The sequence below is a fragment of the Anopheles maculipalpis genome, chromosome 2RL (genome assembly GCF_943734695.1).
Source record: "Anopheles maculipalpis chromosome 2RL, idAnoMacuDA_375_x, whole genome shotgun sequence".
Classification (NCBI taxonomy): domain Eukaryota; kingdom Metazoa; phylum Arthropoda; class Insecta; order Diptera; family Culicidae; genus Anopheles; species Anopheles maculipalpis.
This window is the reverse complement of record NC_064871.1, coordinates 85931314-85945694: the sequence shown is the minus strand read 5'-3', so window position 1 is coordinate 85945694 and position 14381 is coordinate 85931314. Positions and strand designations below refer to the sequence as shown.

The 14381-nt window shown below is 41.1% G+C and overlaps 2 protein-coding genes across 2 annotated transcripts; both read left to right on the top strand.

Annotated features, from left to right (window-relative positions):
• The first annotated feature begins 598 nt into the window (after window positions 1–598).
• LOC126568566 (protein yippee-like) lies at window positions 599–1880 on the top strand. The gene is made up of 4 exons (XM_050225063.1): window positions 599–651; window positions 1237–1454; window positions 1529–1637; window positions 1701–1880. Exons 1-4 carry the CDS (start codon window positions 616–618, stop codon window positions 1788–1790), a joined length of 453 nt encoding a protein of 150 aa, XP_050081020.1. The 5' UTR covers window positions 599–615; the 3' UTR covers window positions 1791–1880.
• A 7650-nt stretch (window positions 1881–9530) lies between these two features.
• Window positions 9531–14381, top strand: LOC126567811 (WD repeat-containing protein 35). The gene is made up of 6 exons (XM_050224112.1): window positions 9531–9598; window positions 9665–9955; window positions 10025–10594; window positions 10663–11065; window positions 11133–11236; window positions 12183–14381. Exons 1-6 carry the CDS (start codon window positions 9575–9577, stop codon window positions 14379–14381), a joined length of 3591 nt encoding a protein of 1196 aa, XP_050080069.1. The 5' UTR covers window positions 9531–9574.

Genomic DNA, 14381 nt, shown 5'->3' with positions numbered 1-14381 from the left:
CTCTAAATCTCTGTTCTACTCTCTATTCACTTGCAGATTTCCAAATGGTACAATAATACGGACAAAGGCAGGGTCAGTACTAGCAAGCTAGCAAGTTTTTCCGTACTTCAAGCAGGCAGCCGGTGAACAGTAACAGCAGCCATACAACAGTCGTCGATTGAAGGGTGGACTAAAGCGACAGAAAGCAAGAGGAAAATAGTTTACATTTGCGCTCAATCCTACTACCGTCAAACGGGTCGTCTGTGTGTTTTTGGGGCTAGTAGAAGGAACACAGAAAAAAAACAAAACTCGGAAAAGCCGTAGTAATAACTATTAGCCCGGAGCCTAACTAACAATCGTACACAAGGGGGAGCGTGTGGTACCGCTACTACTACTATCTGTATGCCGGTCGTAGTGTACATTGTGTTGCCTAGAGAAGGATTTATAATCTCAACATACATCAGCTAGCACCAGTGATCGGTTGTTCGACGAGTGGTGTATATTTTTTAGGAGAAAACAAACTCTAGTAAAGCTCAAGCAAACACTTACCGTTCCTGCAGTACAGACAAAGATCTTCTGGTCGAATCCTCCATTCCGGTTCCATCCTGCCATCCAGCAACTCACGGCAGGAGACGAATGCGAATAACGTTCCTGTTCGATCTACTATTTCAGGTAGTGATACTGTTCTATCTAGTTCACCTCAGAACCTCATCCCCAAACCCTCAAACGTGTGATTATTCCCCTAAAACTATGCAGAACCGCTCATAACCTCTAACTAACCAATAGCGTTACTCTACGCTCCATCACTAACAATTCATTCATGTGGTGTGTTTAAATTTCAACTCTCACTCTATCGGACATTCAAGGAGGATCATCGGGGAAGTTGGTGGTTGTGGTTATTGTTGTTGTTGGGGTGGTGGTGGTGGTGGAACTCTAGTAAAACAACAATCTGCAACCGAAAACCGAAGATTGACATCGGGTGTGCTGACAAGTGTCCCCGTTTGCGATTGGTCCCAGTATTTCCGTTCGTACAGGCGTTCCTTACCGTTTCCGGCCTGGAATCCAATCAAGAAAACGGTCCCACCCAGGTATACAGGCAGATTTTAGTGCTCTATCCTGGTAGCGTTAGGTGTATATAGCATGAATAGTAGTAGTTCGTATGTTGCATGTTACTCTCACTTTTTTTTTAAATGTACATCTATTTTAATAGGACGAACTCTAGGAATTAACATCACTTTTCTTCCTTTTTTTTCGCAGGAGGCGGCCAACGGAGGGCACGCGAACGGGCAATCATCATCGGCGTCCTCTTCGTCGTCCGGAAGTGGCACAATGGTGAAAACGTTCCAAGCCTACCTGCCGCCGACGAATCGAACGTACTCCTGTGTCCACTGCCGGGCACACCTAGCTAGTCACGATGAGCTTATATCGAAATCGTTCCAGGGCAGCCAGGGACGAGCGTATCTGTTCAACTCGGTGTAAGTATCGGTGTGGAGCTATGCAAGAGCTATCCTAGTAGGTTTCCCTACTACGTTTTTATCCTCCCCTGCAGGGTTAACGTAGCGTGTGGACAAGCGGAAGAACGCGTCCTACTGACAGGTCTACATGCCGTCGCTGACATATACTGTGAATGCTGCCGAACACCTCTGGGATGGAAATATGTAAGTGTTTACGGTTCATTGCGAAACCCAGCAGTTTGAGTTCATTTTATTTCGTATTTTTAGGAACACGCGTTCGAATCGAGCCAGAAGTACAAGGAGGGAAAATATATCATCGAACTGGCGCACATGATCAAGGAGAATGGTTGGGATTGATTTGCGTCGCCGGTGCGGCGCACCCGAACCAGCAGCAACAGCAGCAGCAGTGGTGGCAGCTCATCGGCGATAAACTAACCCAAACAGTCCGGCAAAAGCACGCGGGCTAGATCATGCCTCTTATGTTCTTGTGTTGTTTTGATGGTTTTTTTTCGACTTCCGAATTTCACCCAGCTGGCTGAGTGATTCGATTGTTCAGAGATACCACAGACGAGCATGGTTGGTCTTCGCCTGCGTGCGCTTTGGATTGTTCGCTATACAAGGATAGTTTTTAGTTTCATTTCCTTGGAACAGTTTTATTAAGCTAGTTTTAAAGAAAGCACGAGAATATGCGCTAAAATGGAACATCTTTTCCGTTTTTATCCCATCGACTATATTACTTTTCTGTCTCTCATCCAATCGACCCTAACAATAGGGACGCGGGAGGAAAAGAATCGGAGAAAAAGCGGAGGGTTTCCAGCGAATTTCTATCAATACTGCCCTTGCGTTTTTTGGAAGGTCGGATAAATAACTCACCCCCCCCCCCCTCCTCCCCCTCTCGTGATAAACAATACAACTCCTGCCCATTTTTGTTTTCGTTTTCGTTTTATCGAACGGAAGTGACATTTGGAGGGGGGAGGTCCTCGTTTGCGTGCATATGCGCCAGGATCGTATTCAGCTGATGATGATGAGATAATTAGCTCCCCGTTGAGAGGGATTGCGGATTTCCTTTTTTATTTACTAGTAGCGTAAGATTGGAAAATGATTAACAGACGAACAAAACTACACATAAACACCGAGAGGCGTAGATATATGTGGACGAGGAGCTTTTTGAAGAGGAAATCGGTTTTAGCAATGTGCGACTGCATGGTATGTCTGAGATATGTGAAGCATGCGTACGGAAGCGAGAGTGATATTAGATTTAGCTAACACGATAGAGATGCGTAAAGAAGATGAGGGGAAGGCGAGAGAAAGAAATCATTTAACATTTAAACAATGAACTAAAACAGAAAAAAACTCATACGATATGCTATATGATCCTTCAAATCAAGAGAGCATCCCACTCGATACAGACACACACACACACACACGTGAGAAATAATCGGGATCGGGATTGCCTCGGGAAGCATCATCCGCATTTTAGTCGAAATATACAAACAAACAAAACAAAAATCTAATCAACACGCGATTTAAAGGCTTAAGTTTTTTTTTAAAGACAGGGTACGGTAACTCCTTTATGCGAATGTGTGTGTGTGTGTATGCAATAAGTCCGATAGGAATGCATGGGTGTGGAATGATCGTGATAGATACATAAGGACTCAAACACTGTGACATTTGGTTTTTGGAAATGAAATGAAAAAAAAATCAAAAATTTGAAGAAAAAGAAACAGCAAAAAACAATACTTCCTTCTTTCTTTATAAAACAAAACAGTTGCTTCAGAAAAAAAAATGGGCACTGATACTAAAGCAGGAATCGAAAAGAAGTAAAAAAGCAAGAGAACACAAAAATGGGAAAATTTTGCAATATGCAAATGCCTTTGCACATAATGTGAGCAAAACGGTGTGAAAATGTGTTGTGCGTGTGCGTGTTAAGGATGTGCAAAAGAATAAGTGAGCTTATGAGTGTGTGATATGTGCGATCCGTAACAAACCGTCTTTTCGGCGCTGAATTTTCGGTTCCTGTGCAATCTTTGTTCCCTAAATTCTTTTAAAATCCCTTTTTCTAAGCATCCTTGTAAACTGTGAATGTGATCTACTAGTTATTTAGGATACTTTGTTTCCTTCTTGCATGTGTTAAAACGCAGATCGCAACGTCAAACGCAGATCAGCAGATCAATCGAACCCGGGAGACATAACATAACGATTTACTAATAGAAAACACACTAACCAACATGAAAAAGTACATTCAATGTGTCCGGAAAAGCAGTAGAAAAAGTTCCCTGCTCAAATCTGTCCACAGAAGAAAGCGCGGTTGCAAGTTGTTGGAAGTGACGTGATATACTGCCCATCGAGGGATCGCTCGGTCACATCATCAGGCATTAGGGTTCTACGGGAGCCATAAGATAGAAACAACCAAGTAGCATAACATTAAAAATATCTAACCCTACGCAAAACAACACTTTATGGCGTGGCGGAGAAGAGGAAGAAACAAACAAACAACAACTACTGCCAATAGAACCAATTCAAAAATATGTGGAAGGATGTGGTATGTGTGGGGGGAAGAGAAGAAGGACACAGAAATGAAAACCACTTTCTAATTCGAAAGCGGGGAAAAGCGGGAAACAAACCACATAATAATCAATAAGACCTATCGCGTCACGTCGTCTTTTCGTTCCGGGGGTAGATCAATCGAATCGATCGAATGATGAACAAGAGTCGAGGGCAATTGATGAACTTTTTTTTTTTTTTAAAGGAAATGTGAACTGATTGAGTTTCAGAATCACGTTTTAGACTCAAAAATGATCTCCTGTACGTTTTCTGTTTTTCTTTTCACCAGTTTTAGATTTTTTTCTGACTTTTAATTTTTTTTTCTGTTGTTTTTTATTGTTTCACCTTTACACAATTCATATAAAAGAATTTACATTTTTTTGTTGTATTTTTATATTGATTGTTTCTGTGTGACAATTTTTGGCAAAGTGCAGTGAACATTTTCTACCAAGTTTTGTGTTTTGATAAGTGATTTGACTAATGTGATGTGTGCGATACGCGTGAATTGGTGTGTGATTCTGAATGGTGGCTGTATGTGAGTGAAAACATGACGGTGTTGAGCAGGATAAAGTGTGAAAGAAAAAGAGAGAGAGAGAAAAAGAGAAAACGAGCAGCAAACTCAATGCAATTCCTATGTTTTTTTTTTGGTATTAGAACCAGAATTTTATATGAAATAATAACTATGTTACATACAAGTACTTTATCGCGAAAAAAAACAACCGCTCAACCGAGCATTATTATTGTGAAGACACGGCTAACAACAGCGGATAGTTTGTATCGGATAATATCGTTTAATGCAAAAAAAAAAGGAATGAAATTAATTTTATCCGCACTTAATAACGATTTTATCCTGTTACGAGCCGGTGTGGCTTATTTCTTCCTTCAGTTATCACATTCTGTTGTGCAATGGAGTCTGGCAAGATTTTGTTTTCGCACTTTAAGGCAGGATGAAAAAGAAATCCTTTCGATAACCACAACTCCCCCCACCCCTCCTCCCTCCTCCCCCCAACACACACCACCGCTGCCGTCTAGAGGCATGAGAAAGAGCGAAGGAAGCAAGCGATGTTGAATAATAAGTTTAATTGCATCGGTTTCAAATTTGTTCTAATATCCTGCCTGATCGCTGTTTCCCGGTATAGAAGCATAACGAACGCTGGAAGGTAGTGAAATATAATTTTTAATTATTAAAAGATAAAACAGAAAAGAAACAAAAAACAAACAATGGAAAAGTGATCGAAACTATACGCTAAAGAGAGGTGGAACAGAAAACGTGAAAGTAGAAGAGTAAGTGGAAGGAAGTGAAGATAAAAATACGAAAAAAAAATCGAAAAAAAATTAAACACAACACAAATACACTTACGTGAATGGAATGTATAACAGAAATAGAAGAATGAAAGAGAGGAGATTAAAAAAAAACAACTACAGAATAATTACTTTATACACTTTGTAGGCTGTAAGACAGATATATACAAACGAGGTAAAATTACTAGATAATATGTTGAAGAAAAAAAAACTGCGATATGCGCGTAAAAAAAACGGAAGCAAAAAGAAAAACCCGAATAGATTGATAGATAACACGAAAAGAGCGAAAGAAAAGTGTGTCAGAAGGAAAAAGTCGTATAGGAAGCACGAAAAATGCTAAAAAATAGCAAAAAAAAAGTCTTAAAAAAACTATCAAATAAAACACTTAACTGTTTCAGTAAATGTTGTTTCAGTTTTCTATTCTTTACTGTCTTCTTTCCTGGGTTGGTTGGTGGTTTCGGTTTGTTTCGCCTTGGTGCTGTTTTGTTTTGTTTTTCTTTTTTCGCTATCCTTCTTAGCTTCATCTATCCTTTTTCATCACCTTGATTACCTTTTTTTTATTATTTTCTCATCTTCATTTTGTTTCTATTTTTTGTTTTTACTTTTATTTGTATTCCTATATCTGTTTCTCATTTTTTATAAACTTCAAACCAATAATAACACATTTATTAAAAAAAATCATAATACATGTTTCATATCGTGCAGTAGAAAATCGGCAAACATTTGCATTTAGAAAACCCAATACTTATCGCCTCTCATTAACACACGGTGCGGAATAGTTTTAAGCGAATAGCCACGATTCTTCTCGTCCATTACACGTGCATATGTAGCCCTCGCTGTTACGCGTCGTACCGTTTGTCGTCGTCGTCGTCGTCGTTGCCATGTTTATCATAATCATTCTCATCATCACCGTGTCGTCGTGTAGTGTTGTGCTTGATTGTACGCGCGAAACTGGTGCGTCCGTTTCGGTATTCATGTCGCAAAATATATCTATGGTAGTTTAATCGAATTGAAGTAGTGAGAAGTGTGTAGCTGAACAAAAACTAGTACCAAGTCAGGTTACGTATTGCGGAAACAAAAACGTATGTTCATCCTTGGAGGCAAGATATGTTGGTTAGCTTCGATTCTTTTGATAAAATTTGCTAGTAAACGATCGATTTAGCGAACCAAATAAAGTGAACAAAATAAAACACGATATAGCTTTCACGAACGAGATAGGCTAGCGATAAATTTAACTTTTAATGTGAACAATATGGAGGGTGGTAAATGGAAAGGCAAGGCAAGGCATTAAAAAAAGGGTGATAATAATTTACAAAAAAACTTGAAAATTTTGTTTTGTTACGTTACTTTATGCAGGATTCAACACAATCATCATCCAACTGGACTGATTTTTCTTCTTTGAGCAGATTTTTTTTGTCTCAAAACTGCATCAAACAAATAATTTAATGTTTTGAAGGTAAAGAGAAAAAAACCAAATGTTATAAGTATTAGACCGGAGCTAGGAAGAAAAGTCAGCTAAAAATTGTGATATTTCAAAAACCAACCAGATAAATGAACGAGCGGTAGAAGAATAGAGCAAAGAGCGTTAGAAACAGAAGCGAATAATACATTTTGATTAATTTAGCCAGAAAGAAGAAAGACACTACTTGCAAACGATTCGAATCGTTGGTGCTGATACTAATACGCAAAATCGACTTTAATCGAGGTGACGGGAGAAAAGGAATCGTATAATAATGATGCAAGATTGGCCGATCGTTGTCTTATTTGGGCCTTTTTGGAGGGGGAAATTAAAGGACACACAGAAACGAGAGAAAGAGTAGGTTGAATGGATGGATGGTGGTGCCATTTCCTCCATGCGTGAGCGTTTGTTTTACGTATGAGGATAATAATATTACTACTTTACCGATAGCTTTGTAGTGTGATTTAATGCGTCATGATTGTGCGTGTACGTGTACATGTACGTGTGGATGTGTTTTTTTTTCTATGTTCCGGTTCCGGTGAAGAAAGCGATGAAGTGTGGTAAACGAACGTTCGATATTCCAGTAGCCAGCGGGGTTTAGATTTTCACGATAGGGTTTAGGAGGGTTTTGTTTCGCGATTTGAAAAAGGGATGTCAGAAGTTGATAGCTGGTGCCTGGAGTGGGTGTGTGCAAATGTGTGTGTGTGTATTATATGCAATTTTGTTTTGTCTGTTTAACGCATACAATTATTCTGGACGTGTCAATTGTGATTAAATGGAAGCAAAAAAATAGCAGCAACATTTGGTAAATCAAATCAGCATCATATTTGATTGAAAATAAGTTACAAAACTTCATACTCAATGGCAAAAAAAAAACAAACAAAAACAGAAAAGAGAAACGGATATTCATATTTGATTGAAAATAAGTTACAAAACTTCATACTCAATGGCAAAAAAAAACAAACAAAAACAGAAAAGAGAAACGGAAAGAAAATGAACGGAAAAGAAGTAAGTGAAAGAAGCAAAAAACCAAACAAAATAAAATGAAGCGAAAAAATTCTTTTTTACACAACCAATACAAATTAAGCAAACCGACCAAAAATAGAAGAAGAAAAAAGAACATAAAAACAATGTGTTAAAAATAGTAAAAACAGAAATAAGCAAAAAAAAAAGATTAACAAAGAAAAATCTCATTTTGGCACAGTTTGCAATAGGAAGAAGGGGAAGAAAATCGAAAAGGTAGAGAGAGAAAAGAAGATACATATTTACATGAACCACGCACATAAAAAGCAAGCAAAAACAGATAATATCGATAGAAAAAAACAAGAATGAGTGAGCACCGTGAGTGTGAATGGGTAACGGATGGGAAAAAAATAGCACAGGAAAACAACTTTATAAATCACCCTATAGAAATGATGAAAGTCAAAGTTTTATTTAGCATTCTATTTTTCTACAAATGATTTATATTTTCAAAAATAAAATACACACAGAATAGAACGGCAATCGAGTGGGAGTGACAGTGAAAAGAAAAATGACGCTGCAAAATACTCTAAACTTGGTGGAAAAATTTGACGATTTGTGTGTGTGTGTGTGTGTGTGTGTGTGTGTGTGTGTGTGAATGTGTAAAATTCACAGGCTGACTGCTGGAATCGTTGGAATTTTTGAATGCAAGACAAATCACGTCTGTGGTGGAATGTGTGGGAGATACCGGAAGGGCAACAAGGACCAGCATAGCCATTTGAAGTATTACGAGTTGTTGCCGAACCCACGGTAAAGGTTACGGTAAGCTGACCGAATGAAATGGCATTAGGGGATTTGCTTTACGTTTTTTTTTTTTTGTGAAGGTGTAGATGAAAATCCACCTTCAAATTGTATTTTCTACTCGCTTGGGGAAGAATAAAAAAAACAGAAATAGAAAAAAGTTTGGAACTTGTCCTACATTAGCAAATAAAGCTTGTGGAAAGTGGTTGTTGGAAGTAAGATAAGATAACAAAAGAAGTATTATTTCGAAGGGAGAGAATATTAAAGAAAAAGAAAACAAAACTACCCACGAAAAAATAGAATGTTTGTGTTTACAATAGCTAGAAGAAGGAATAAATGCGATCAAAATAAAAGAGGGGAGAAAACAGAAGAATGTCACTCGTGAACGACACAGAAACAAGACATAATAAATAAGCACAAGAAATTATTTAAAAAAAATCAACAGTTTAGTAAAGAGAGACCATTTTAGCCACCGAAGAATGACGAATCATAAAGAAGCAAAGAGAAAGAGAAGGAAGGAGCAAATGCAAAACCGAAAAGAGGCCCAGACTTTAAAGAGACATCATGAAACAATGTTTACTTACATTAACACAAAAAAAAACTTAATCAATTTAATGCAAACATGATAATAACATAAGATGAAAAATAAAGAAAAAGGTAATGGACAAGACAACACATAATTTACAAATAACTTGTTTGCTTATGTGTGTGCGTGTGTGATTTATTTTAAAGTGTGAAAGAAATGTAAAACCAAAACAAAGCCTTTTCCATGTAACAACAGGTGTTTTGTTTACAAACAACCCCTACTTCGTTGCGTCGTTACATGCAGTATCGATGTGTGCGTGCAATCGGTGCGTCGATCGAACTGTCAGTTTGGTCGTTATGGCAACCTGCGCTTCCACCACAAAACAGGTCACAAACAAACGGTGCTTTTTGCTTTCCAACGGTACGGTAAGCAGGTTGCGTTTTGGTGCGTGAAAAAAGGTGGAAAACCTGAAAAATAAAGTGTTTTTTACGGTAACACCGGTGTCCCTGTCGATTGAATGTCACCGGAAACGAAACACACCGCTGCAGAATGTTTATTTACCTGAGTAAAAAGGTAAGCGCTTCTGGAGCGGTTTTCTCACATTTCAAGACGCCATATTTGATTGGTTCCATGCCGTAGATTGCCATCCCGAACAACACGAGGTTGAACTGTATCGCATGGAACAAGGATCAAGGGTACGTGGCGGTCGGCGGTGAGGATGGACTGTTGAAGGTGCTAAAGCTGGAACAGGCCAGCAGTACGACGGTCGCAGCCCAACCGGGCAAAGCACTGCAGGCGAGCAATCTGTCCATGAACCAAACGCTCGAAGGTCACAAATCGGCCATCCAGGTAGTTACGTGGAACGAGTCCCAGCAAAAGCTAACGTCCTCCGACAAGGATGGCGTTATTATGGTGTGGATGCTTTACAAGGTTAGTCGTCGGGGTATTGCTTTCCACACAAAGGGTTGTATTTTTCATACCCTTGTTCTTCGTTGTTAGGGTTCCTGGTACGAAGAGATGACAAATGATCGCAAAAAGTCCACCGTAAAGGGTATGGCGTGGACGAGTGATGGACAGAAAATTTGCATCGTGTACGAGGATGGTACGGTGATCGTTGGTTCGGTTGATGGTAATCGGATCTGGGGTAAAGAGTTGAAAAATGTCTCACTGACTGGCGTGCAGTGGAGTCCGGACGGAAGGTTGCTACTGTTCAGCATCAAGAATGGTGAGGTACATCTGTACGATAATCAGGGCATCTTCGTGATGAAGCTTCACATCCAGTGCGTGTATCTTACGCCAACCAAGAGTGTTACGGTGGTGGGATTGTGTTGGTTCCACAAGGGTACCTCACCGAGCAGACCGGTGCTAGCGATTTGCTACGAAAATGGGCGCATGCAGCTGATGCGTAACGAGAACGATGACGCACCGGTGGTGGTGGATACGGGGGTGCAAGCTATTTCATGCATGTGGAATCATGACGGTACGATATTGGCGCTGTGTGGCATGAAAACCAATCTGAGCAGTGATAAGGATAGTAGTCAGGTGCTTTTTTACACCCCGTACGGTGTGGTAAGCATACCAGATCGAACTCCAGTTTGATTCCTTCCTCAAACAATTAACAAATTTTCTCTTTACAGCACATCCGGACGCTGAAAATTCCCGGCAAAGAAATAACCTCTCTCTCGTGGGAAGGAAAATCGCTACGAATCGCACTGTCGGTTGATTCGTTCATTTATTTCGCCAACATCCGGCCTGATTATAATTGGTGTTATTTCAACCGTACCGTTTGCTACCAGGAAGCGGTAGGGAATGGCGCTGGCGATGAGATCGATACGGTTACGTTCTGGGATACAAGCTCGAACCAGTGCTATGGGAAGCAGATAGATGCGCTAATGTCGATGGCGGCCTCGGTAGATCATTGTGTGCTGGCCGTTGAAACGCGCATGACCGGCAAGGAGTTTAACATTGTGAGCGAAGGCAAGGGAAAGGATCTGATGTATCAACTGTTGGTTTGTAATTCTATCAGCACGACGGTTGATTGTGAGTATGGCGAGTGTTTTACTGCTTGCTGGAAATTGTTTAACGATGTTTTAACTCTTTTTTATAGCGAAATATATCGACATACGGCCAGAGTTTATTACAATGAACTCTTCGCATGTGATCGTCGCCTCGAAGGATCACTTTCTGCTTTGGCATTATCATACACCGAAGGTAAAACAATTATACATATCTATTGATTTGTTCGTCATATTTGCATGAAATTTTGAAGAAAGAAGAGATTATTTGGTGTGGATATGATAATATTTAGTTGATAATATAACAACATTCTTCTTCGATACACATCTACGATATGCAATTGTTCGCTGACCAGAGTTTTTATTTGAAATTTGGCCATCTTTGGGTTGTAAAACTTTTTTGTTTTGTTTCAATCAGTCGTTATCAATGATTAATCCATTCCTTGGTGACAAACTGCTTTAATTTGCAGCTGAATAGCCTTTTTTTTTTAAACGGTGGCTTGTTTTAGAAGAAATTACAGAAAAACGAGTAGTAAGCCACTCGTTTGAATTATTTGAAAACATAACATAAAGCCTTGAGAATGTTTACATCGACACATTTTCGCCTATTTTTATTGCCTGTGTAAATTGATTGCTTAACTCTACAAAGGAGTAACAACAGTACTCAGACTGATTTTGATGGGTATTATTTACTTTTTAGTCTTATTTAATGCAAAAAATAAATGTTCTTTGAAAAGGAAAATACATATTTTCATACAAAAAGTTTATTTGGCGCTTGACAAGCTACTGTGGATATGTATGTTACAAGCTATGAAAACAAAAAACAAGTAGAAGAAGATTTTTGTAAATTCTCAACTAACTTTTATAAGTTGGACATCAAATAGACTCATCTTTCTTAAAATTTTCATGCTAATATGACGAACAGAGCAAAAGTTATTTGCTTTCTTATTCGGAAAAATCCAAACTCCCATACAAAATGTATGACCTACCAGGGGTAGTTGGTTATAGAAGTAAGAGTGTATTTTTTAGTGTGGATGAATTTCCTTTTGACCTTCTGTAGGTCATGCCGCCCATCTAATATGACTTACTATACCTGCTGATAAAAAAGTTACTGACTAATTTCTCTAACATTCTTTTCATAGGGAGCTTCAACGCTACACGCGAACCTTAAGATCAAACGTGATCGCAAATATCATATCGACGATACACCAGCACTCGAAGTGCTTAACGATCTCGATTCGAAAACGGCCAACGAAATCCCACCTAAAGTTGACCCAAGTCAGGATCCAATCTGCTGTCTAGCATCCTCGGAAAATCTACTCCTAATCGGTCGCGAAAGTGGACTCATTCATGAGTACACACTTCCGCATCTGGTACTGCGCAATCGACACTATCTGCAGGCACGCAGTTACAAGCTTGCAATCAACTGCAACTCAACCCGTGCCGCCATGATCGATTGTAATGGTGTGCTGACGACGTTAACGCTGCGTGACGATACGAGTGAATCGGAACCGGCCGGATCTGCGACGCCTCACATCGAGCGAAAGGACGTGTGGGCAATTTGTTGGGCCCGGGACAATCCCCAGCTGCTGGCGATAATGGAGAAGACGCGCATGTACATACTGCGTGGTGCGGATCCGGAAGAACCGATCACTTGCTCCGGGTATATCTGTAACTTTGAGGAGCTGGAAATTACCGGAGTTTTGCTGGATGACATTGTGAAGGGTGGTGCAACACCTAATGTGAAGGAACATCTGTTGCAGCTGCGCGTGAAGTCACTTCGCGACACGGAAGATCTTCTCGCGCATGTGGGGATTGCCGAGGCGAAACAGTTCATCGAAGATAATGCTCATCCACGTTTGTGGCGTCTTCTTGCGGAAGCATCGCTCAAAAAACTTGATCTCGAAACAGCGGAAGCCGCATTCGTTCGATGCAGCAACTATCCCGGCATTCAGCTTATAAAGCGTCTGAAAACGATCCAACTGGAGGCACTTCAGCGGGCGGAGATTTGTGCATTTTTCGGTGAGTTTGATGAAGCGGAAAAGCTCTACATGGACGTAGACAGGCGAGACTGTGCGATCCGTTTGCGACAAACGCTATGCGATTGGTTTCGTACGGTGCAGCTGTATCGGCTCGGACCGGGCATCTCGGACCAGCAGATGGAGAACGCGTGGCGAGAGATCGGACACCACTACATGAGCATGCGGGCGTGGGACAGTGCGAAGGAGTACTACGAGAAGGCTCACCATACGGAGGGGTTGATGGATGCGCTGTACGCGTTGGAGCAGTATGATGAGCTTGTGGGGTGCATGCATCGATTGCCGGAGAAGAGTCCACAGTTGGCAAAGCTCGGTCAACAGCTAGCTACGGTGGGAATGTGTGAGCAATCGGTCGCAGCTTACCTGAAGCTTGGAGATGTAAAATCTGCTGTTTCTACGTGCATCAGTCTCCGGCAGTGGGGACTTGCGGTGGAGCTGGCTCAGAAGTACCGTATGCCGCAGATCAACACGCTGCTCAGCAAGCATGCGGCGCAACTCCTCCAAGAGGGTAAACTACCGGAAGCCATCGAGCTGCAACGCAAAGCGGGAAGATATCTGGACGCAGCACGTCTGCTGGTTAAGATGGCCGAAGCGGAAGCAGAAAAGCGTTCAGATTACGTAAGAATTAAGCAGCTGTACGTGCTTTCGGGGCTGCTGGCTGAGGAGCACGTCGAGAAGCAATTGACCGTACAAGCGGCTGGAAGTAGAGCCGTAGTACTGTCACAGCTAAGCCCAGAAGATGCGGTACTAATCGAGCAAATATGGCATCACGCGGAGGCGTATCACTACATGCTGTTAGCACAGCGTCAGCTGAGAACAGGCCTGCTGCACAGTGCCGTTGTAACTGCTCTTCGACTACGTGACTACGAGGATGTCTTGGAGGTGGAGTCACTGTACTCACTGCTCGCACTCGCTAGCTGTGCTGATCGATCGTTCGGTACGTGCTCGAAGGCATTTATTAAGTTGGAATCGATTGAAACGATCTCGGAAGCTCGTCGCCAGCAGTACGAGGAGTTGGCAATTGAAATCTTCTCCCGATACGAACCACACGATGGCAAGATGAAGCACATCAGTTGCTTTACGTGCGAGACACCAGTGGCCGACTGTAGTACACTATGTCCGAGCTGTGGCAGTCGATTTCCACCGTGTGTCGCATCGGGACAACCACTGACAAATCCTACTGGAGCCTGGCAGTGTACCGGGTGCTATCATCTAGCGAGCCCGCTTGAGATTAGTACCCGAAAGACATGTCCCCTGTGTCATCGGGTAATAGCACCAACGAAAGGAGCTATCGAGATTTAA